This window comes from Glandiceps talaboti, chromosome 3 (genome assembly GCF_964340395.1).
Source record: "Glandiceps talaboti chromosome 3, keGlaTala1.1, whole genome shotgun sequence".
NCBI classification, from domain to species: domain Eukaryota; kingdom Metazoa; phylum Hemichordata; class Enteropneusta; family Spengelidae; genus Glandiceps; species Glandiceps talaboti.
In genome coordinates, this window is record NC_135551.1 from 825,586 (window position 1) to 849,663 (window position 24,078).

The following is a 24,078-nucleotide window of genomic DNA, read 5'->3' on the forward strand; positions in this document are numbered from 1 at the left end:
TGAAAGTACTTTGTGATATCAATCTATTTACGTTGTGGAACAGAAGTAATGGCTTTTGAAATGAAATTATTCAAATTTACAGGGATACGCATACAGACATACATACATTTTCCCATGCATACAGAACAAATGTGTGGATTGCTATTGGTACCATTTGAACATGATGAATTTTAGCTCTATATCTGTGATTTTTGAAGTCCCAGTAAAAGTTAGTTGTTGAAAAAGTTGTTCAAATGTCCGCTACCTATTCTCAGTACCTTCGCAATCCCCTACATACCCGTGATATGTACACTAGTTTCCAAGGCAAATAAACAATTCAAACCGTTGTAACATCTCTAGTACGCAGAAAGTTTACATACGTTATGGTAAGCATGATACCGGTCTATACTTTGATTCTATACAACTCGTTTACGGTGGCAGTACCCAGTAACACTCGGTTGAAGAATTTCACAATGCACACCACAGTGAGGTGAATTTCCATGGCTCTCAAGTTTGTTTGGTTTCTCAAAATATAAAATTCAGATCTGGACAGAAACTTATCAATATATATCTTGATATATGTACCTTTTATACAAGCAACTCGGATACTTTGAATGGTCTAGAACAAAGCCAATCAATGTCAGAAAATTGGGGTAAATTTGACTCAATTAAACCACTGAGTAGTGCTGAGTACACTGCCCAACATTGCAACACAGTAACAACATTTACTTATCTCATTTGCAATGTTGTGATAATGTTAATACAAATAAATGCACGTGATCTGGCAGTAAACTCGCCCTTAATATCAAAATATTTATATTTAAAAAAAGAGAAAAGAATTTTAATTTTGATCAAAGAGATGGTATGGATTTATCTTGGCGAATTCTCCAGCAAGAATTTTCGGTAGAAAGCTGGTGATTTCACCTGGAAGTTGAAGCTGGCCTGGTTTGACTGATGATCTCCTCATGCATGCTTTCAGAAACAGAAATACGCGCGAGTATCAAAAAAAGTAAAAGCAAGATTTTCAATTTTGAAATAGTGAAGAGATGGTATGAAGTTATGTAGGCAAAATCTCCAGCATGATTGCCTGCAGATGCGATCTTATGGCCAACCAATTGTTTTCTGGTGAGTTTGCATCACTTAAATGCCCCGTCTCAATCTTCTTTTTTCTTGTGTTTGTCCAGCTAATACAGACTGCAGATCCAAGGGAAAACAAAAATAACTCTCACTATATTAATTGCTACTACAGGGAAGACAACTGCAGAACTAATCATGAACAATTAAAAAAAAAAATTGCATTGTCACACAACTTTAGGTAACGTTTCCTGACCAGAAACGACTACTTTCTTTTGTGTGGCCACTACGTCTAATTACCAAAAAATGCAAATACAGTCAAAACTGTGTATAGCAGCCACCTAAGGGACTGTTCCAAAGTGGCCTTTATACACAGGTGGCCTTTATATCAAGGGTCATTAAATATTCATGAATACTAATTTAATACTGGTCTTTCAGAGATGATTGTTGACTAACTTTCACACACACACAGCAATAAACTACAATAAACATGTTTAATCTTAAAGCTATTCATTGTTTTATTAAGTCACAGAAATGAACAAGTAAATAAATCAGAAAGACATGAATTGTACATGATAAAATCACATTGTGTAATACATAAATACATGTACATTGTACAATAAAAATCACAAAATAAAATGTTCTCAGGATTGTTTAAAGACTTGGGTGAATGGTGAGTTGGTGTACACAGAGTGTATACTGTACTGTAAAGTTCTACTTGGTGGATCTGCTAAAAAAGTCAGTCAAGGTTCTCTGCTTTGCTGCTCCATTTCTCTCACATTTCTTGGTATTAACGATGTCCTTCAGGCACAGGAGTTGATCCAGCATGTCTTCATAGCCATTTGACAGGGCAAACTCCTTCAGTTCTTCAAGTGTACTAGCAGCATCAGACAAACTGTTAATCAAAGACTTTGATTTGGTGGTGACTTCTTCTTCACAGTTTTCTTTGTCGCTAGTGTTGTCTTCTTCACTATCCACTTCTCCATGTAATTCACCGAGCAAATCTCCTACTGGCCTATCCCAGTCATTACTTGTAGCACATGTCGCAATGTCATTGTCAATGTCAATCAAGTCCTGAAGTGTACAACCGAACAAGTCTTGTGCAACAATTTCTAGGTCTTCCTCTGCCTCTTGTTGTATTTCCTGTGGTTCTTCTTCAATCTCACCATCTTCATGAAATCCAGCCTTCTTGAAACACTTCACAATTGTTGAATCTTCAACTTCCTGCCAGGAACGGTTAACACAGTAAATCGCTTCCAACACATTCGTCGCCTTCATTAGATCTGGTCCAAAGGCTGCTCTATCTTCATCCATCCTGGCAATTACACGTCTAAGTTCTTTCTTCCTGTATTTCAGCTTAAGGGCCTGTATTATACCTTGGTCCATGGGTTGTAACTTGGATGTTGTGTTTGGTGGAAAGAACTTCAGTTTTACATTACGCAGGTTGATGTTTGGATGACACGACGCATTATCAAGGAAAAGGAGTGCCTTTCTTCTCTGTCTTCCGAGTTTTCTATCAAATGTCCGTAGCCAATCTTCAAACACAACTGATGTCATCCATGCCTTTTTATTTGCATAGTACGCCACAGGAAGAGTCTTGGGATTAATGTTCCTGAAACATCTTGGTTTCTTTGCTTTACCAATGATCATTGGCTTCTCCTTCTCACCAACCATATTTGCACACAGCATCAGGGTTAAACGCTCTTTGGATTTCTTCCCACCACTGCAGTCATCTCCCTTAACATGCAGTGTACTGTCCGTGGTACACTTGAAAAATAACCCGCTCTCATCCATGTTGAAGATGTCTCTTGGCTCATACCCCTCACAAATGGTTGGTAACCGTGCTTTCCATGCCTTGACAACATCTTCATTCACGTCGCCACTCTCTCCATTCATTTTCCCAAACACTATCTGGTGACGCTTTCTAAATGCCTCGAGCCACCCATTAGATGCTTTGAATTCTACATTCCCGAGTTCACTAGCAAATTTCAATGCCCTTTCCCGTAGCATGGGACCACTAACTGGTAAACGTCGGGTTGTCGCATCTTTGAACCACTCCCAAGTTAGCTCGTTCACTTCTTCATTCCCTGCAATCAATTTTGAAAACAATTGTAACTGATCGTATTGTACGGTTTTCTTTGTGATCATAGTAGCCCTTTCATAGTGGCTTGTCAATCATCACCAGTACAATGTACACACAGAGCGACGTGCTAATGTCTTTTACTATGGGCTTGTACGATTGAATGTCAATCATCACACTGTACACACAGATGTGCTAACATCTTTTGCTGTAAGTGGACAATATGCGGTGACAAAATTATCGAAAAGTACAAAGAACTAAACCACAGTGAAAGCTTATTGGGGCGGCGTGGCCGTTACACAAAGGGTCGCATAACACTGAGGTCCACAAAAGAGTGGCCGCTGGCCGCATCAAACGAGTGGCCGCTATAACCAATGACGTCTCTATTGAAATATTGTCGGGAGTACATAGAGGCGGCCGCTATGAGCAAGTGGCCACTCTATGAAGGTGGCCGCTTGAGCAGTTTTGACTGTATCTTATTAAAACTGAAAGCTACATCGATAATAATTTCAGGACAGATGTGCTTAGGTATTGCAAATGTATGTACCAAATTATATTGAATTTGAAGCTTGCACTCTGGAGATATAGCCTAATTACCAAAAACCATTAATTATGCAAATTATTCATGAAATGTTTACCAAAACCCAATCAGTTCTTGCCATTACCCTACGGAACATGTCTACCAAATTTCGTTCGAATTGATGCAGCCATTTTTGTAGAAAATGGTGATACAGACACACACACACACACAGACATTTAAACCCCTAATACATCTCCTTCCTTACGGAAGGAAAAAACTTGTCACCAACAGTGTCACCAAATCAAATTTTTAGCACAACTGAACTCAGACATGCTTGAATAGTGATATCAAAAACAACCATATGAAGCCAAACAACATTAACCAGGTTTGAAAATGTCAACATAAACTGCCAGTTCCTTAAAACCCAATCATAGCGGGGACTATGTTATTTTCAATGACTTGTTCTTTGAAAGTATCGGTTATGGCTGTTTTATGATTGATTAAACTTGTATTTCCAAACCTAATGTCTCATCTCAGAAAACAGTCAATAAAATCACAAACGTGTGCTTCTCCGAGTTATCCCAATGTGTACGAGTATCACCCCAGGTATTTCAAAACAAACACAAATATGCATACGTCGTGGTGGGGTGAGTACCGACTCTAGTTTGGTCTCCACTCTGTTTCCGTATGTTTGACTACGATGTCAGTTGATGTCATTTATATTACGAGGATTATTGTTGGATATTGCTAAAACATATGGAAGCGATTTTTGAGAAATCTTGAAAGAATTTAATACGATTTCTCAACTCTCAAATTCGAGTGAAACAAATATTTCTGATGCCTACATGATTGTACTTGTATTCTTGTCAGTTCGCGTTACGTTCATCTCCACAACATGCACAGAGCTAGAGATCGTAGAGAACAGTCGACAGGTATAGGAACTAGACTAGGCAGTGATGTATGAGATTTGAGGATCATTACAGAAATAATAGATTTGTTTATGAATTATAACACTGTACCCGTCATCAATGTTGCTTATCAGTATCAAATGTCGCACTAAATGTTTCACAAATGTCTTGCTTCCTGGCCATCAGAAAATTTAACTGAAAGTATGGGAATTCTTGATCGAAACATATTCAGTCATAATATTCTCAGGTTTCTGACAATTTCCAATACTTACCATAAGATTAAGAACATTTGGTTCCTTAGCTACATGTATTGCATCGGATGCCTTATAAGGTAACACGTACGATCATTGTCCAGTTTGAACCATGCCTCTTGTACATGTACCTTACATCTAGCTTGTCTGTCAGTGTCATATTTTGCTTCCTCTCTTCAGTTTTCTCAGATGTTTTAAGAATTTGAAAATAGTCAGTGTCTGATCGACAAAATTTCTTTCCACTGAAGTTTAGAAATCATTTAGTTCTACTCTACATAAACGTTGTGTTGTTGCATCATGCATCATGAGATGTCACATTGACCTCATACCTTGCTTCACGCTTCCTTCAACGTCCCTATGAAACTAGTTCGAAGGCTTTCGCTAGAAATAGTGTGGTCAGTCTTGTTATACCGTGTAATCATCAAATGTTTTCCAAATAATCATGAATTAATTTCTTTTTTTTTACACTTTGGGTATTTTCAGTTGCTATTAGAACTTCTGTGCAACTCATTTAATTTTCCGACCTTAGAATTTTTTTCAATGATTGTCAGGTTTGAGTACTTTCCTAAGCCGGTCCTACAACTGTTATACTTACAAGTTATGGCTGGGCCTTGTGACCGGTAGGTAACCAGCTATTATCTACATCACTGCCTACTAGGTACGTCAAAGACACAACTACTTGACAGAAAACACTTCAATTTGGCGCGCACACAAAAAGTTGTAGAATGAAATTGTGATTTTACTAAGGAAGGTAGCAACCCAGAACGTATATTGATCAAACTGAGGAACAGAGAAATATTTTGGTTTCATTGTATGATTTTAGGCAAAATATCGGGCTTATAGAGTGCATACAGACCCTTTTGTTCGCTTGTATTGCTTGCATTTGATATTTGGTATTTCGCATGTTGTTTATTTTGCACCATTCACAGTGTCTTATCATGCTTTGTGTAACTTGTAATCCTAATTGACAACTGGGCCAATGGTTTTTACTAGACAAATTTGAAACAAATTGTGCATCAGTTTGATGGTAAACATGCTATATTGACTACCAAACTTAGTTAACGTACTGAGTTATTTCTATTCATGTTGCAATCACTATATATTTACAAACAGTATATATGAAATATGAAATACTTTTTCAGTGCAAAATGGGATGAAGATATGAGGGCAAAGTCAGTGCTCCTTACAGCAGTTTGAATTTCCCGCATATGCATACATTACCCATAATCCCCTTTATATAGGGGACATCTGCCTTTAACCCTTAAGATGCCATAGACTTTCCATGCAAATGACCCCCTAGGCCAAGGACTTTTTAGGTTGCATACAGTTGTACACAATGTTTTAATAGTGATCATTTTACACCAAAACAGGTGGGATATGGTCTCATCTACAAGTATATCAATAATTATGAAATATTGAATTTTAATTTACATGAATGTATGGTCAGTAACTTTACCAAGAAATTGGGGAAAATTGGTATAAAACACACATTTTTGGTCCAAAAAGCATGTGAAATTTAGTTTTTTGATAAATACAAGGATTACAATTGGAAATTAGCTGTAAAAGTTAATGGACAGATAGTATGGGTGTTGGGTAAAATATTTATCATAAAATCAACAAGTACAGTCCATCGATGTTTACAGTAAATACAAACTAATTTACATATACAAATACTGCATACATGTGAGTCTAGCAGCATAACGATATGTCTCACGGACGATTATATCTAACACTTCGTTTGTTAACAAAAATATGACGAAAGACAACGATGTAGATCCTGCCACAAGATCCTTCCGTAACATCTTTATCAGTTCATGTAAACCAACACGTAGGAGTAATCATATGGCATTGGCATCTGTGGTTTGTCATCGGCAGGATCACGCGATCGCGGGACCCACCATTGACGTCAGTCCAAAAGTCAAAGTCATCGGGAGGGTTTTCGATATGTTCCAGCAGTGTTTCCGCTGCCCACTCGCCAAATCGCAAAATGCGAATAACATCTGCATTTGGCGAGAATATTTTTGATACAATTAGCCAAACTTGCAAAGCCAATTTAGAATAGGGCACCACAAAATCTATGCGTAATGCTTGTGGTTTCTTTGTCGCAACGTGGAATATCCGTAATTTAAACTACATTGTATTACATTTAGAAGGAAGTGTACACATTGTGCATTCCTCAAAAGTTAAACTAATCATGAAATTGTTACATCAGCTATGCAAATAACGTCCCATCCAACAAACTTGTAAGTTCCGTTGTGTAAAACTTTCAGCATCTGATCAAGTAGTTCGTCACATGCAAGGAGCAATGGAAGATGAGTCATCTTTATTACCGGGCCCTTCCGCTATGCAGGAGAACTGTTGACTCATAATACACGAAGATATTCGTTTATTCTTGAACGATACATAACGTGCGAACCAGACAAAGAGCATGGTGTAGTGAATGGGTAAATTCACGTAATGCGTTCGATCTAGTAACAAAGCTCAAAAAGAAAAATTTTCAGTTTTAGTGAGAATGAAATGGTGATGTGGCAGTTTGAATTTATCAAAGTGAAGTTTTCAGCATAGACTGTCCAACGATGTGGTCCATTCGATCATCGCTTCACTCGTGGGGGAAGATGCTTTGCCGTAATGGCCGTTCTATCGATGGAAACCTTTCGTACCACATCTGTTAATAAGTAACCAATCACTACCCACGATGTGCTCTCCATGTCAGGAAATGGTCATGGGGCACATGAAACTGTTGAAACGTTATGCATACGATGGGTCATATTCAAACTTCACAGGTCACACTGCACATTGAGATTTAGAAAATAGTTACAATGAGAACCGATTAAAACCTCGATGTTTGGTGCTACAACTTCGAAGCAAAGATGAGAACCGTACGTTTGCCAACATGACATGAAAAATGTATGTAAATAAACAGTAAAAACATACAAGTTTGTGTTATTGTCTTTATTTATATACGTTCATTTTTATCGCAAAAGTTTGGCTAATTGAAAGTCTAGTTTGGCTAATAAATTTTGAGGCAAATTAGCCAAATTGCTAGTAAATTTTATGACCCAGAGGAAACACTGTTCTAGTAGGACAAAATTTACTCCCTCAAAAATATATAATTCTTCATCATCATCGCTACCACTGTCTATGAATTTTTGAGCGAAAAACTCTGTTTTCCAGGTTTACTTCGTTCAATATATTAGCATAATGTCGAATGTCAACATACATATCTATAGTGGCCGCCGTATTAGGCATTGCTAAGTAGACGCTATTTGCATTCTGCGGCAAACAGTGAGAAAAATCTAACATGTGACTGTTTCCCGCCTGAATAATTTAATATTTAATAAGATAACATCGTGTACATCATTACTTATTATGGGTATAAGGGCGGGACAGTGATAAACCCATTACAATGTCACTTTATTGACAGCATATGCAAATTACCCTGTTGTCGTTGATATCAATGACATGGCGTAGAGTGCGGAAGTGCTATGTCGTGGATATCAACGACGCAGCGTTAAACAGCGAGTATCCACTCAAATCTTGAACCTGTATTATCTATGTGTTGCTTTCTTGTGTGATTTTGGTACTTATGCAATTATCTGTATGGTTTGTTCACAGTTCAAGCAGTTGATCAAACTAGCAGTTTTTATAGAAATATTGGATCTACTGGTGCCCCTGGCCCAATACCTCCTAAACCACCAGACAATTGTAAGTATAATCTGCATACTGTAACATACTGTATTAATTAAGGTCATTGAAATTTTATATAAGTATATATAGGCGTGATATACTTTTTTAGCACAACTGAACTGCTAAGGTTCAGTAGTGCCATACCTCAGTAGTGCTATAGGTATGGCAAAGTGTCTGTCTGTCTGTCTGTCTCTGTGGATGTGTGTGTGTGTGACGTGTGTGTGTGTGTGTGTGTGTGTGTGTGTGTGTGTGTGAACAACTTAAAGTCAAAAACCACCAGACAAAATGCCATATTTGGTGGGTACCCATATTACCTTTGGTGTCTAGTTGAGAAATTGTTCAAATCAAAATGATCTTACCACTGGTGTGTGATTTGGGTCAAAAAATCAGATTTTTAGCTCCTGTATGGGAGCTGATGTCATGACAATGTCTGTCTGTCTGTCTGTATGTATGTCTGTCTGTCTGTGTGTCTTGGCAGAAATTTTGTTCCACAGATATCTCAAAAGCAAATGTTCTGCAATTTACTGTGGCAATGTCAGCCTGTAACTTAGCACTGATAAGGTTTTGATGGGAGTGGCTTTCATAATTAATGATAATTTGCATAAGTAATGATTTTCTAAATGGGGCTATATATGCAGAACGGCTGCACCAAATTCAACGAAACTTGCTACATCAATGGATCATACAAAGATATAAAAGCATTAATAGTCGTTAACTTGTGTCAAGTTAATTAAGGGCTAATTTGCATAATTAATGAATGTGTGCCACAGATATTTCATTTGCATAATTAACAAATTTTGGCAATTAGGGCCTATACCAAGAAAGACTGCCAAATTGATGAAACTTGCCACAGATATTGATCAGACAGAGATGTGATAGTTCTTAGTGAAATTTAGTGGTGTCAATTAATTGATCATTTGCATAATTAACAAACTGTTGGCAATTAGGGCCTATACCAAGAAAGACTGCCAAATTGATGAAACTTGCCACAGATATTGATCATACAGAGATGTGACAGTTCTTAGTGAAATTTAGTGGTGTCAATTAATTGATCATTTGCATAATTAACAAACTGTTGGCAATTAGGGCCTATACCAAGAAAGACTGTGCCAAATTGATGAAACTTGCCACAGATATTGATCATACAGAGATATGATGGTTCTTAATGAAATTTAGATGAAACTTACTAAAGATATTGACCGAGCAAAGATGTGATAGTATTGAGTCAATTGCTAATTTGCATATTTGGGATATAATAATATATAATAGTAAGGGATATATAGCCAGGACTGTGCCGAATTCAATTGAACTTGCTACAGATATTGATTACACAAAAGATACGACAGTACAGAAAGACATTTCAAAGTCTCAGCAAGCACATTACAGCCGTTTTGACAAAATAACGAACGATAATGTTTATGTAGATGTTACTTGATTTTGTTTCCACATTTACTGCAGTTGTGTCACATGTTGTTTACATTACGGCACTTTTATCAGTGTGATATCAGTCTAAAGATACACTTTACACATCAGGAGGTAAACAACTATTTGTAACTGTCGCCAGCATTGTCTATGAAAAGTCCACGCTGACATCCGAGTGAGTTGCGTAGTTACATGTAATTCCTAGGCGACACATGCATCAGGAGCACTGAGCAGCGAGTTCCATGTTCCTAATTTGTTTGTGCCTTCTCGTAAACATACGTGGAAGTATTCGAATATGATTCAAGGAAAACAAGGAATACCAACATCAGCAGCTGTACGTGAGAACATAGTGCAAGTGTACAGGGCGGGAAAATCGTATAGTCAAATATCCAACACAAGGTGTGTCGATATCGACAGTGTATTCTCTCTGTAAAAAATTCACCGTTACTGGTGACGTTGCTACTGGAGCAAGAGGACCGAAAGAACGTAAAGTACTGACTGATCGTGTTTTACAGTTCATTGAATTTTACAAGAAAACAAAACCAAGCATATATCTGCATGAGATACAAAAGAAACTGGTTGAAGATGGCGTTTTCACCCGAGACACAGTACCGTGTCTGAATACAATTCACCGCAGTTTGGGATTGTTAAATATGACTAGGAAAAAATTGACAAGTGTTGCTGCAGAATCAGAAACTGAGTGAAACTTGGAATGGCGCCTAGATTTTATCAAAAGAGTTTCAGAGTACCGACTGGATCAACTCCACTAGTTCGATGAGTCATCGGTTGTTAGAATGACAGGAAATCGGGTGTACGGTCACTCTGAGCTAGGACAGCCAGCGATAGAAATTCAACGCTAACGCTAACTACACTATAAACTTATTAACAAGTGCGTCGAGGATTGACCACGTTGATATTATCGAGGGACCGTCTAATGGAATAGAAATGTTGAATTTTTTTGATGAGGCATTGGCAGCTGTAGACTTTTATCGAAACCCATGTTTGACTGAAGGTGACTGTGTTATTCTTGATAACTGTGGATTTCACCACGGCCGAAACACCGAACCAGTGCTACGTGAAATGCTCCATAGACGCGGTGTTGAATTGATTTTTCAGCCACCCTATAATCCATAGTTTAATGTATGTGAACTCTGCTTTCGGTCAATTAAAATATTCCTTAAAGAGAATGAAGACTTTTCGTACAGATATACAGAACTTGCTGTCGCTGAAGGTATTGCTAAAATAAGTCCTGGCGCATGTCGACTGTTTGCCACTGAATGTGGTTATGTCTGATCAACTTGTTGCAAGTAAATGACGCAATTTCTAAATTTAGACAGCCATGCAACTTCTATTTCGCGGGGGTGGGAGACATGCCGTCGAGTAGAAAAAGTTTTACATGTATAAAAGTATTTCCCTTCTGACGAACGTTGTCATTTATTAGTTGACGAAATCTGGCGCTGGTTGGGAGGTCGACTCATTGACCATCTTCATCATACACTTGCAACCGCAGACATGTCATCCGTTTGAGATAGGCAGTCTTGCCAGTTACTTTACTTTCAAAGTCTTTGTACGACATTTGGTTAAATTCGTCCTCCTCGATATATACAGGGACGATACGGGTGTCGGTATAGTAGAGAAATTCGACTTTGAACATGTACTCAGCCATGATCGCGATTGGGGGCTGTGTTGTAACTACGACCGAACACAATCGTGCAGTAACATTAACATTGACATTGCACAATGGTGTCTATTTAGGAAATTGGGAGGTCTCCATGCTGTCAGGATCCCACTGAGTATGGGCCATAAAACTATACTCGAGTTTTCTTCATACAGAAGAGTTACAATAAACATTGCAACAAACTTGCAAATCAAAACTACAAACATTTTGAACAACATTATCGTTCGTTATTTTGTCGAAACGGCTGTAACAAAATTTCCCTTCATACGGGAGCAATTTCAGTTCATCTCTGGTTGGTCAAAAAACTTAAACAAGAAAATTACTCAGCTGATCGATCTGTAATTTGTTTGGAACGTTCATAGAGGTGTTTAGATAAAGAATTGTTCATGACATGATGATCCAATCAGTGATATGCAAAATAGGTATAAAAATGTGTCCTTTTGGTGAAAAATCTTTAATTCAAAAACTACTGAGCAGATTAGGCTAAAATTTGGTTTGAACTTTCTTCAGGGTGTTTTATTAAGAATTGTTCATGACATGATCACATCAATGATATGCAAATTAGGGCTAAAATGTGTCCTTTTGGTCAAAAATCTATAATTCCATAATTATTGAGCAGATTGGGTTGAAATTTAATGGGGTGCATGTGGGGATGTGTAGATGAAGCTGTATTCATAACGAGATGATCTTTTGTACAACCGACATTTGTAATAATTGCCGAAATTTGTAATGAATCGAAAGTTGTAATAAAATTGCTGACATTTGCAGGGTTTTACATCAATTTTGGGTTATGGGGGTCCTTGGGACCCAGGGTCTGAAAATTTGGGGGTCCCACCTGCAAATCTGGGGGTCATTCACAAAATCAAGAAATTAATGTCTATGAAATAAGGAAATAGTATACTGGAGAGATCAAAATAAATATTACTTAAGTTTAACGCCAGTCTTTATTCATCCATGATGCGATAAGAACAACTTTGTTATACAATAATACATGTACATTTTTTGGGTAGTTTGTACTTTACATTACCAGCTGCTCCTACAGAAAACATTCTAGCTGCTTCAAGGAAGTCAAAGTCATCTGTGACAGGGCCAACCAGTTTAATAAACATTAACCTGTTTAGTCTAAGAGGATTCAGCCTATTTCTGGCCCTTTGTTTGATTGCATTCTGTACTGAGAATCCTCTCTCACAAGGTTTATTTGCAGTTAGGTCTGACTTCATAGACAACACACGAACGCTGTTAATGTGACTTCTAGAGTCTTGATGTCGTGTAAGAGTTGAGTTCCGGAAATTTGTACACCCTTCAGTGAAGGGATTTTTTGCTTTCGCTTTCAAACAAACCTCGCATTCCATGACGTTACGTTCTGACAGGTAACGAAGCCATTTAAAACGACTGAGCCACCCACAGTTAAATGTTCGATCCTTCATTGGTAAACCCGATGACTTCTCACTAGTACCATGAGTACTGGCTGGTGATGCTTCTACGGTAGGATCTGTGTTTGACTGCCTGCCGCCGAAGAAACAGCGGAGGTCGGTCTGTCGCCTCGGAGCAGTGGCCATTTTTAAAAGTTGAGAACCGTTGAAAACGTTAACCCAACCAGAAACAAGTTAACAGTTTGAAAAAGTATCAAAACAAAGCGCCCATGCAGTATATATCTTGCTATTGGTGTAAATGGTGATGGCCTTATGAATAAATAATGAGGTTCCGGAGCATTTCATTTCAAATTGGGGGGTTTCTAATGTAATCAGAATCTCATGTGAGCACTTCAAACGGAGGGGCTATAATATCGTATGCCAAAATTCCTGCGTCCCATAGGATGCAGTTCTGATTTTTATCAGGGTCCCAAGGTCATAATTATGCGTAAAAGACGCAATATATTGCATCGTGTAAAACCCTGCATTTGTAATAAATTGCCGATATTTGTAATAAATTCTGTGAACGACAATTGTAATAAAAATAGCCGATATTTGTAATACGATTTCAGAAAAAAATGTGGAATAAACCTGCCGAAATTGGTAATAAAAAAAACGTTAAGGGGGTTCCTCTCTGACTAGTACTTTCAAAGAAATGGAGTTACTCATTCTAAAGTTAGAAGGGATATAAAATATCGTCATTACAGGTTTCCTAGAATTAATTTACAACCATTATGTCATTCTTAGGCCACTTATCCCCTTGAGTCTTCATCAATCAATCAATCAATCAATCAATCAGTCATACAATCAGTCAATAATAAGTCTACTTATCTACCTATCTACTTACTTACTTACCTACTAGTACCTACATTATCTACCCAGCAGTACTCTTTTACCCCTCATGTACCAACCCATCAGTTCAAATCATAAATCTATCTCTTGATAAACACGTCGTGCTTGAATGAACGATGGTATATTTTAATCATTGGCGGACATGTTGTTAAATTGACTTAGTCAAAAAAATAACTGGTTGGTTGGTTGGTTGACGGTTGGACGGACAGACGGGCGTATGGAGGGTAACAAATAATGTATAAAGTAATTTCAATCAGTTTTCTAACTAGAATTTATCTAGTTTTTGAATGCTACTTCGTCTAGTGTACAGGCGGTGAATACATGAGTTGTTTGTGATTGTGAAGCACTGAAGGCTATTATCTTTTGAATGATGAGTGAATGCGTATGCGTGCTAGCAAGCGAGTGAGTGATCATGAGTGAGTGAGTGGGTGAGCGATTCAGCCAGTTAGTTAGCAAACACATTGCGAAATAATCTATCCATATTAGAGATCTCACCTAAAGTACTTTGATTATCAACAAACTGATTTCTCTATCGATCATCCAATCAGTAAATAACATATCTACTTAGCTACATACTTATATCCCAACCTTCCTACCTAGTAGACCTACTGGTACCTACATTATCTACCCAGCGGTACTCTTTTACTCCACATTTTCCAACCCATCAGTCCAAATCATCAATCCATCTCATCAACACTTCATGCTTGTATGCTCGAATGTATATATTTTAATCGATGCGGACAAGTGTTGAATGGTTGGTTGGTTGGTTGGTTGACTACCAACAAATTGATTTCTCTAGAAAACATAGAAACAGTGATTTCACAACAAATAGTCATTTTAAGGTGCATTTGGAGGCAAAAATTGAAAGCTTCATAATGGCTTAAGAAGTAATTGTTATCGATAATTTTTAAAAACAATTTAGTATATCAATAAGTCTACATCGATATATTCTTGTCTGTGAGTGTGAAAAGATTAATATGCATAAAGGCGAATATTTCAGACAGCATACATTACGGACACTTGGTGTTATGGATACTGTATAACGCTATATCTCACCAAAGTCTAGAACACACACACCAGTTTCCAGTTTCAATTATACGTAGCACCGATGAGCACACCTAAAGTTCTCTATTAAACCGAAATGACTTCACTGTATCTGCAAGAGTAATGCCACTATACCAATGTTACAGATACTATCAGATATGTTCTGGTGACATACGCAACTGAGTTCTTAGGTCTACTTGATGTCCTCTAATGTATTTACTGGCTTCAAAAAAAGTTGTTTAAGTTAGTCCGTGAACTAATTAATTGTACTTATGTATAAAAAGAAACATAAACGCTTGCCAATATTTGTCTGATGGTTTTATTAACACAAGCCTATGACAGGCCAACCAACGATAAACTCTGATATGTAAAGAAAGAATTTTGGATTTGAATCATAGAAGTAAATACATAATAATATAGTTCTGTATCCATTTTTCTTGCTAAATACCGACGCAAAACTTCCCTGGCTTGTAGACTCAGTTATTACACAGGGAATTTTAATAATTTCAAAGTTTCTTAGATTCAGGTGTTTAATTTGTTGAAATATAGGAATGGTGAAGATGGGGCATTGATTGTAAATTTTATAATTTGTCAGTTTTATTACAAATGTCGGCAATTGTATTACAAATATCGGCAATGTTATTACAAATGTTGTTAGTTTATTACAAATGTCGTTAGTTTATTACAAATGTCGGCAATTTTATTACAAGTTTTCAACAACTTTTTTACAAGTGTACTCGTAATTGCTACAAAGAATTTGTAATGTTATATATAGTGGCCACAACAATAGTGCTGTTATAAAACATTCCAGAAGTTCAAAATTGAAATATACAAAATACTGATTTGATTGAAATGGAGATATGGTTTAATTATTTTAGAGAAAGGGATTGGGGTGACGTTATTCTCCCCTTTTTCTGTCTTTCATCTAAATCAGAACTCATGAACTCTTTCCCGGCTCTACTGGTCAACTATCCCTGAAATCCCTTCATATCAGATTTAAAATGATGAACTACTACCTATAGTGCACAGCTCACTAAACCGTGCACATCTTCAAAAACGCCACTAAATTGAATAGCTTGATGAAGATTTGAAAATCACTGTAATGATATGAAAGGGGAATGCTGTACTCAAACATTGATAGTATAAGTCAAATCGATTCATTCAGTGGCGGTGAATCTCACAAATTCCATGTAAATGTCACGTGAACACATATTTTCTAATATATTCTGTTGAATTGCAAAGTATCCCTGGCAACTTGCAAAATATAAGCAAACTCCACTAAGATTTATAAAGTGTACATTCATTCATCCATCCATCCATCCATTAATTAATTAATTAATTAATTAATTTGTTCGTTCATTGATTGATTTATTGATTGATTAATTCATTCATTTCTTTATTCGTTAATTTGTTCGTTTGTTCACCCATTCTTGCACTTCCTCATCACATACATACCGGTACATACATACATACATACATACATACATACATACATACATACATACATACACACATGCACATACATACATACATACATACATACATACATACATACATATGTTCATACATACATACATACATACATACATACATACATATATATATGTATGCAGATTGATTGAAATATTAATAACTGTTAACTGTTCAATTAATTATTATATTAATCAGTTCAATTAATGCTTGTTTAATCTACTTTCATTTGACGTGATGTTTTTGCAATCTTGTATTTCTTTATTTAGCTAACCCATTTTTTAGTGTGGAAGGAAGGACCCTCCTTAATGTCATTTTTTATTACAAATTTTTGCAATTTTATTACGTTTTTTTCTGAAATTTATTACAAATATCGGCAAGTTTTATTACATTTGTCGTTCATAGAAATTATTACAAATTTCGGCAATAATAACAAATTTCGGTTTATTACATGAAAAAAGTGATTTTTATTTCAAATATCAGCGTTATTACAAATTTCGGCAATTATTACAAATGTCTGTTGTACAATGATCCCATCAGTGATATGCAAATTAGGCCTAAAAATCTCAATTTTGGTCAAAAACATATCTTGAAACTGCATGGTGAATGGGTTGAAACTTGGAGGGGATGTTTCTGGAGATGTTATTCTGCAGTTATTGTTGAAAACATTTCAACACAATTGGCCCAAACAACCATGACCACACCCTTAGCAACAGTGAAATGTTGATGCATATCACAAAGATAACAGGGATGGGTATGGATGGTGTATATTACAAAGATGAGAAGTGGGAAGGTAGACAAGTTAGCTAAAGATTCGAAAAATGTCTGCAAATATCCCTAGCAACAAGACTATGTCCATAGCAACAACCATACAGTAATTATTGTGCTACAACACCATTTGATGCTGTTTTTAGCACAACTGAACTGAGGTTCAGTAGTGCTATAGGGATCGCCCGGCGTCTGTCTGTGTGTGTGGATGTGTGTGTGTGTGTGTGTAAACAACTTAAAGTCCAAAACCGCTGAACCGATTGCCATGATATTTAGTGGGTCCATTACCTTGGGTGTCTAGTTGGGAAATTGTTCAAATGAAAATGATCTTACCACCGGTTTGTGATTTGGGTCAAAAAATATTACTTTTGGCCAAAAAACTTAAACTCAAAAACTACTGGGCAGATTGGGCTGAAATTTAGGGTGTTTTTACTAAGAATTGTTCATAACATGATGGTCCCGTTAGTGATATGCAAATTACGGCTAAAAATGTGTCTTTTTGGTCAAAAATCTATAATTCCAAAACCACTGAGCAGATTGGGTTGAAATTTAATGGGAATGCATTTAGGGATGTATTGACGAAGAAGTATTAAGCATACAATGATTCCATGAGTGATATGCAAATTAGGTGTAAAAATGTTCAATTTTGGTCAAAAACTTATATCTCAAAAAGTACTTGGTCTGTGAATCTGAAACTTGGTGAGATGTTTCTGAAAGTGTTATTCTGCCGATTTTCTTCAGAACAATTTGACAAAATTGGCCCTAACAACCATGACTCCGCCCTTAGCAACAACCTAAATGGCGGTATATTTTGGTTAAATAACAACATCTTCTGGTAGGCAAGCGAGTAAACATTTTTAAAAAATGTATGCAAATATCCTGAGCAACCATGATCACGCCCATAGTAACAGCAAAACGGTCTTGTATTTCACAATGATAACAATGGGGATTAATAGACAATTGAATAAACATTCCTAAAATGTATGTAAATTTGCCTAGCAACATGACCACGGCCATAGCAATAACCAAATGATCACATATATTGCAAAGATAATATCAGGGTTTCATACACAGGTGAAGAAAAAGATTAAAAAATGTATGCAAATATATCTAGCAATATGACCACGCCCATAGTAACAGCCAAATGATCGCGTATATCACAAAGATAGCAACATGTTTGGATAGGGAACTGGATTCAGCAAATGAACACCTATTGTTAGCATTGACTAGCATATGGATAAACATTTGTAAAAACTGTATAGGTGTGCTACAACGGCATTGGCAGTATTTTTACTGAATGGCATTTATTTGTTGCCATCAATTTCTATTAAGTCATGTCTCCATTCAGTCACATAGAAGTAAAGTATTTTGAAAGGGAGGGGAGACTGTGTGTTCTACGAAGACTTGTTATAGTCCTCAGGTAAATTCTAGTTGACACTGATATATTTTTCTGACTTTCAGCATCAATGCCACCGACACCACCCCAAGCCCCACCAACACCAACTTCATCACATTGTCCTGGTGCTGGTGCTGGTGCTGGTGCAGCATCAACAACAGTGGGAGAGGTTGGAGTACTGGATTCTGAAGAAGGTCAGCAGTGGAGTTGTGTTCATTGTACATTTCTCAATCATCCTGCATTAGACAAATGTGAATGTTGTGAAATGCCAAGAGTTGTCTAGGTGCTATGTTGGTCATTGACCAATCAAAATCTTTGATACTTATATGGAATTCTTCCTTAGGCAATAGTAGAGACTGTACTATATACTTACAGTTGTTGGTTCTTGCATAGATGATATATGACAATTATGCTTTGAAAGATTTTATATTTTTATGGTAGAAACTTCAGTACACTTTTTAATCTGCATTTTTGCCATTGTCTTTTTCCTTGCTGCTAATGTGTAGGCTAGAGAATTGAACTAGGTGTGTTGTGAAAATCTCTTTAATAAGTCAAGTCTTTGTGCATTGGGAACTGTGCAAAGTAAGCAATGAAAATTTAAAAATTATCACAATTCTATGTGTTATGCCAAGTCCATGTGTATAGACAATTTAATGACAATTTATATGGGTGTATTTCAGTAACCTACATGTATAGCAAGTTTTTAACAGTTCAAATTGTGATGCATTGTATGCAAACTCCTTCAAAGTCAAATGTTGATATGTTGAATGCAAACTTTGCTCCACTTGTGATACATTGTATTACAATGCCAAATGAAAGAATAGAATTTGTATTTTGATAAATGAGGAACTCTGACAAAGGATTGATAATTTTCTACCATACTCTGTGTTCAAATAATTTGAGACCATTCTAATTGTATATGTACCTTTAAACTGTACGACTACAAAGTAATTATGTTTATAACTACATGTATATCAGTATTGTAAAGATGTTAAATCAAGCAAATTTGTCCAGCATAATGTAACACATTTTATTATAACCTTAGTTCTTAGTTTAAGCCTGTCCATAGTACAAAATCTGATCTGGATCCTGTTCAATTTACCTGTCCATACTTATGGTTAATTTGAATTAACTGGTCCGGATCATAGCCTACTCTGGGTGGTGGTTTCGATCCAGATCAAAGTAATTTGAATGAACTGGTCCGGATCGTAGCCTACGCTGGGTGGTGGTTTCGATCCAGATCAAAGTAACAATCAGTTAGGCCTGGCGTGAACAGGTGCATACTTGAGTGAATTAGTTTGGTAATCCAAATCGGAGCTGGTACATGTGTGGACAGGTACGCTAATGTAATTCGGATCAAATCCATCTTTAAATTTTTAGCTCCCATATGGGAGCTCATGTGGTGGTGATGTCTGTCTGTCTGTCTGTCTGTCTGTAGAATTTTGTTCCACTGATATCTCAAAAAGTACTGAAGCAAATGTTGTCCAATTTACTGCATGGCATTGGTGGGTGTGTTTTGCATAATTAATATTAATTTGCATAATGATTTTATAAATGGGGCTATACATGCAGAACAGCTGCACCAAATTCAATGGAAGTTGATACATCTACGGATCATACAAAGATATAACAGCTCTAAAAGTCATTAACTTGTGTAAAGTTAATCAAGGGCTAATTTGCATAATTAATGAATGTTTTGTAACTTAGGTTATGCATCCAGAAGGGCTTTATCAAATTTGATTAAACTTGCCACAGATATTGATCATACAGAGATAAGATAGTTCTTAATGCTGTCAATTAATTGTTCATTTGCATAATTAATGAACTTTGGCAATTACGGACTATACCAAGAAAGACTTTCTGTTTGCAAACGTACGGTTATTATTGCCTTGAAGTTGCAGAGCAAATCATTCCCGCACAATTTGTGTATGTAACTGTTTTGTAAATCTCTAAGTGCAGTGTGACCTGTGATAATTTGAATATGACCCATCGTATACAAAACGTATCAACAGTTTCATGTGCCCCATGGCCATTTCCTGATGTGGAGAGCTTGTATGGGGGAGTTTTGAAATTATGGGCTGTTATTATCTATCAATGTGATTGGTTACTTATTAACAAACACATGGTTAGAAAACGCTTTGCTGATATCATTGACAGCCATTGCGAAGCTGTTCATGGGCGAAGCGATGATCAAATAGACCACTGTCTTCAGCAGACAGTTTATACTGAAAACTTCACTCAGAAATTCATACCACCTTGTCACCATTTCATTGTCACTAAAACTGAAACTTGTTCTTTTTGAGCTTCATTACTAGATGATCGACTGCATTCACTGTCATTGATGTCATGGAACTTACTTTGTGCACTGCAGTACCATACCGTAAGTGCATACTGTACAGCTTTTTATGTATATTGTACTGTGGTACAGTTCGACTCAGATAACAACTATAACAGATTTGTTCAGAGTTCGTTCTAGCTCAGAGCGCATATTTCCAGAGAGTGATTACCATAGGATAACGAAAGCCCAGAAGATAATATTAAACCACTGTACAGAGTATTGTTGCATATTATAAATGTTTTCTTGTGACATTTTGGAAGTGTAAGCTGTGTATGTGTATACAGAGTGCAGAAGAATGCCATGTGTACATGTACATGTAAACATTTGTATTTCTGAAATACATGTAATAAGTATGCAAAGTAGGAAAAGATGCATCGTAATTGGCATAATTAATGATTTTACAAATGGGGCTACACATGCCGAATGGCTACATCCGTGGATCATACAAAGATATACAAGAGCATTTTCAGTTCATCTCTGGTTTAGTGTAGTTGGAAAGTGGATTTGATGCGGATTAAAGTGATCCGGATCAGTTTCATTCAGATTGGATCCAGATCAGATATGGACAGGGCTTTTGTCCTGGGTTTACATAAATAATATACATCTGTTTAATTCAGATTGGATCCAGATCAGATATGGACAGGGCTTTTGTCCTGGGTTTACATAAATAATCTGCATCTGTTTAATTCAGATTGGATCCAGATCAGATATGGACAGGGCTTTTGTCCTGGGTTTACATAAATAATCTGCATCTGTTTAATTCAGATTGGATCCAGATCAGATATGGACAGGGCTTTAGTCCAGGGTCTACATAAATAATCTACATCTGTTTAATTCAGATTGGATCCAGATCAGATATGGACAGGGCTTTTGTCCTGGGTTTACATAAATAATCTGCATCTGTTTAATTCAGATTGGATCCAGATCAGATATGGACAGGGCTTTAGTCCAGGGTTTACATAAATAATGTACATCTGCAAGAGTTAATCATACTTATCAGAAAATTGTGAACAATTTTGCAGTGAGCCAGATAATGTTATATTTTATTCCAAAAACCACCTGACATGAATTATGATAAGAATAAAAACATTAATTTCAAATTTATTGCAACAGACAATTTAATGATGATGATTAAACTAAAGCTAGTTGGCTTGAATGGTCAAGGGATTCTAATAACAATATTTGTTTGTCTCATCTCTTGAACTCTTTATTCTAACTAAGGGTTGTATATGTTAGTATGTCCCTTGAATTCTTTATTCTAAGGGTTGTATATGTTAGTATGTCCATTGAATTCTTTATTCTAAGGGTTGTATATGTTAGTATGTCCCTTGAACTCTTTATTCTAACTAAGGGTTGTATATGTTAGTATGTCCCTTGAACTCTTTATTCTAACTAAGGGTTGTATATGTTAGTATGTCTTTTGAACTCTTTATTCTAAGGGTTGTATATGTTAGTATGTCCATTGAATTCTTTATTCTAAGGGTTATATATGTTAGTATGTCCCTTGAACTCTTTATTCTAAGGGTTGTATATGTTAGTATGTCCCTTGAACTCTTTATTCTAAGGGTTGTATTTGTTAGTATGTCCCTTGAACTCTTTATTCTAAGGGTTGTATATGTTAGTATGTCCCTTGAACTCTTTATTCTAAGGGTTGTATATGTTAGTATGTCCCTTGAACTCTTTATTCTAAGGGTTGTATTTGTTAGTATGTCCCTTGAACTCTTTATTCTAACTAAGGGTTGTATTTGTTAGTATGTCCCTTGAACTCTTTATTCTAAGGGTTGTATATGTTAGTATGTCCCTTGAACTCTTTATTCTAAGGGTTGTATATGTTAGTATGTCCCTTGAACTCTTTATTCTAACTAAGGGTTGTATATGTTAGTATGTCCCTTGAACTCTTTATTCTAAGGGTTGTATTTGTTAGTATGTCCCTTGAACTCTTTATTCTAAGGGTTGTATATGTTAGTATGTCCCTTGAACTCTTTATTCTAAGGGTTGTATATGTTAGTATGTCCCTTGAACTCTTTATTCTAAGGGTTGTATATGTTAGTATGTCCCTTGAACTCTTTATTCTAAGGGTTGTATATGTTAGTATGTCCCTTGAACTCTTTATTCTAACTAAGGGTTGTATATGTTAGTATGTCCCTTGAACTCTTTATTCTAAGGGTTGTATTTGTTAGTATGTCCCTTGAACTCTTTATTCTAAGGGTTGTATATGTTAGTATGTCCCTTGAACTCTTTATTCTAACTAAGGATTGTATATGTTAGTATGTCCCTTGAACTCTTTATTCTAAGGGTTGTATATGTTAGTATGTCCCTTGAACTCTTTATTCTAAGGGTTGTATATGTTAGTATGTCCCTTGAACTCTTTATTCTAAGGGTTGTATATGTTAGTATGTCCCTTGAACTCTTTATTCTAAGGGTTGTATATGTTAGTATGTCCCTTAAACTCTTTATTCTAAGGGTTGTATTTGTTAGTATGTCCCTTGAACTCTTTATTCTAACTAAGGGTTATATTTGTTAGTATGTCCCTTGAACTCTTTATTCTAAGGGTTGTATATGTTAGTATGTCCCTTGAACTCTTTATTCTAAGGGTTGTATTTGTTAGTATGTCCCTTGAACTCTTTATTCTAAGGGTTGTATATGTTAGTATGTCCCTTGAACTCTTTATTCTAAGTAAGGGTTGTATATGTTAGTATGTCCCTTGAACTCTTTATTCTAAGGGTTGTATTTGTTAGTATGTCCCTTAAACTCTTTATTCTTTATTCTAAGGGTTGTATATCTTAGTATGTCCCTTGAACTCTTTATTCTAACTAAGGATTGTATATGTTAGTATGTCCCTTGAACTCTTTATTCTAAGGGTTGTATATGTTAGTATGTCCCTTGAACTCTTTATTCTAAGGGTTGTATATGTTAGTATGTCCCTTGAACTCTTTATTCTAAGGGTTGTATATGTTAGTATGTCCCTTGAACTCTTTATTCTAAGGGTTGTATATGTTAGTATGTCCCTTGAACTCTTTATTCTAAGGGTTGTATATGTTAGTATGTCCCTTGAACTCTTTATTCTAAGGGTTGTATTTGTTAGTATGCCCCTTGAACTCTTTATTCTAAGGGTTGTATATGTTAGTATGTCGCTTGAACTCTTTATTCTAACTAAGGGTTGTATTTGTTAGTATGTCCCTTGAACTCTTTATTCCAA

General features: G+C 36.3%; 1 protein-coding gene across 1 annotated transcript in view; it reads left to right on the forward strand.

Moving 5' to 3' along the window:
- LOC144432809 (TGF-beta-activated kinase 1 and MAP3K7-binding protein 3-like) overlaps window positions 1-22,096 on the forward strand; it is a 93,315-nt gene extending 71,219 nt beyond the window's left edge. The window contains exons 6-7 of the mRNA XM_078121089.1: window positions 8,428-8,517; window positions 18,607-22,096. Coding sequence (XP_077977215.1) covers window positions 8,428-8,517; window positions 18,607-18,824 — 308 coding nt within the window. The 3' untranslated portion in view covers window positions 18,825-22,096. The remainder of the gene's footprint in view (window positions 1-8,427; window positions 8,518-18,606) is intronic.
- Window positions 22,097-24,078: the final 1,982 nt, after the last annotated feature.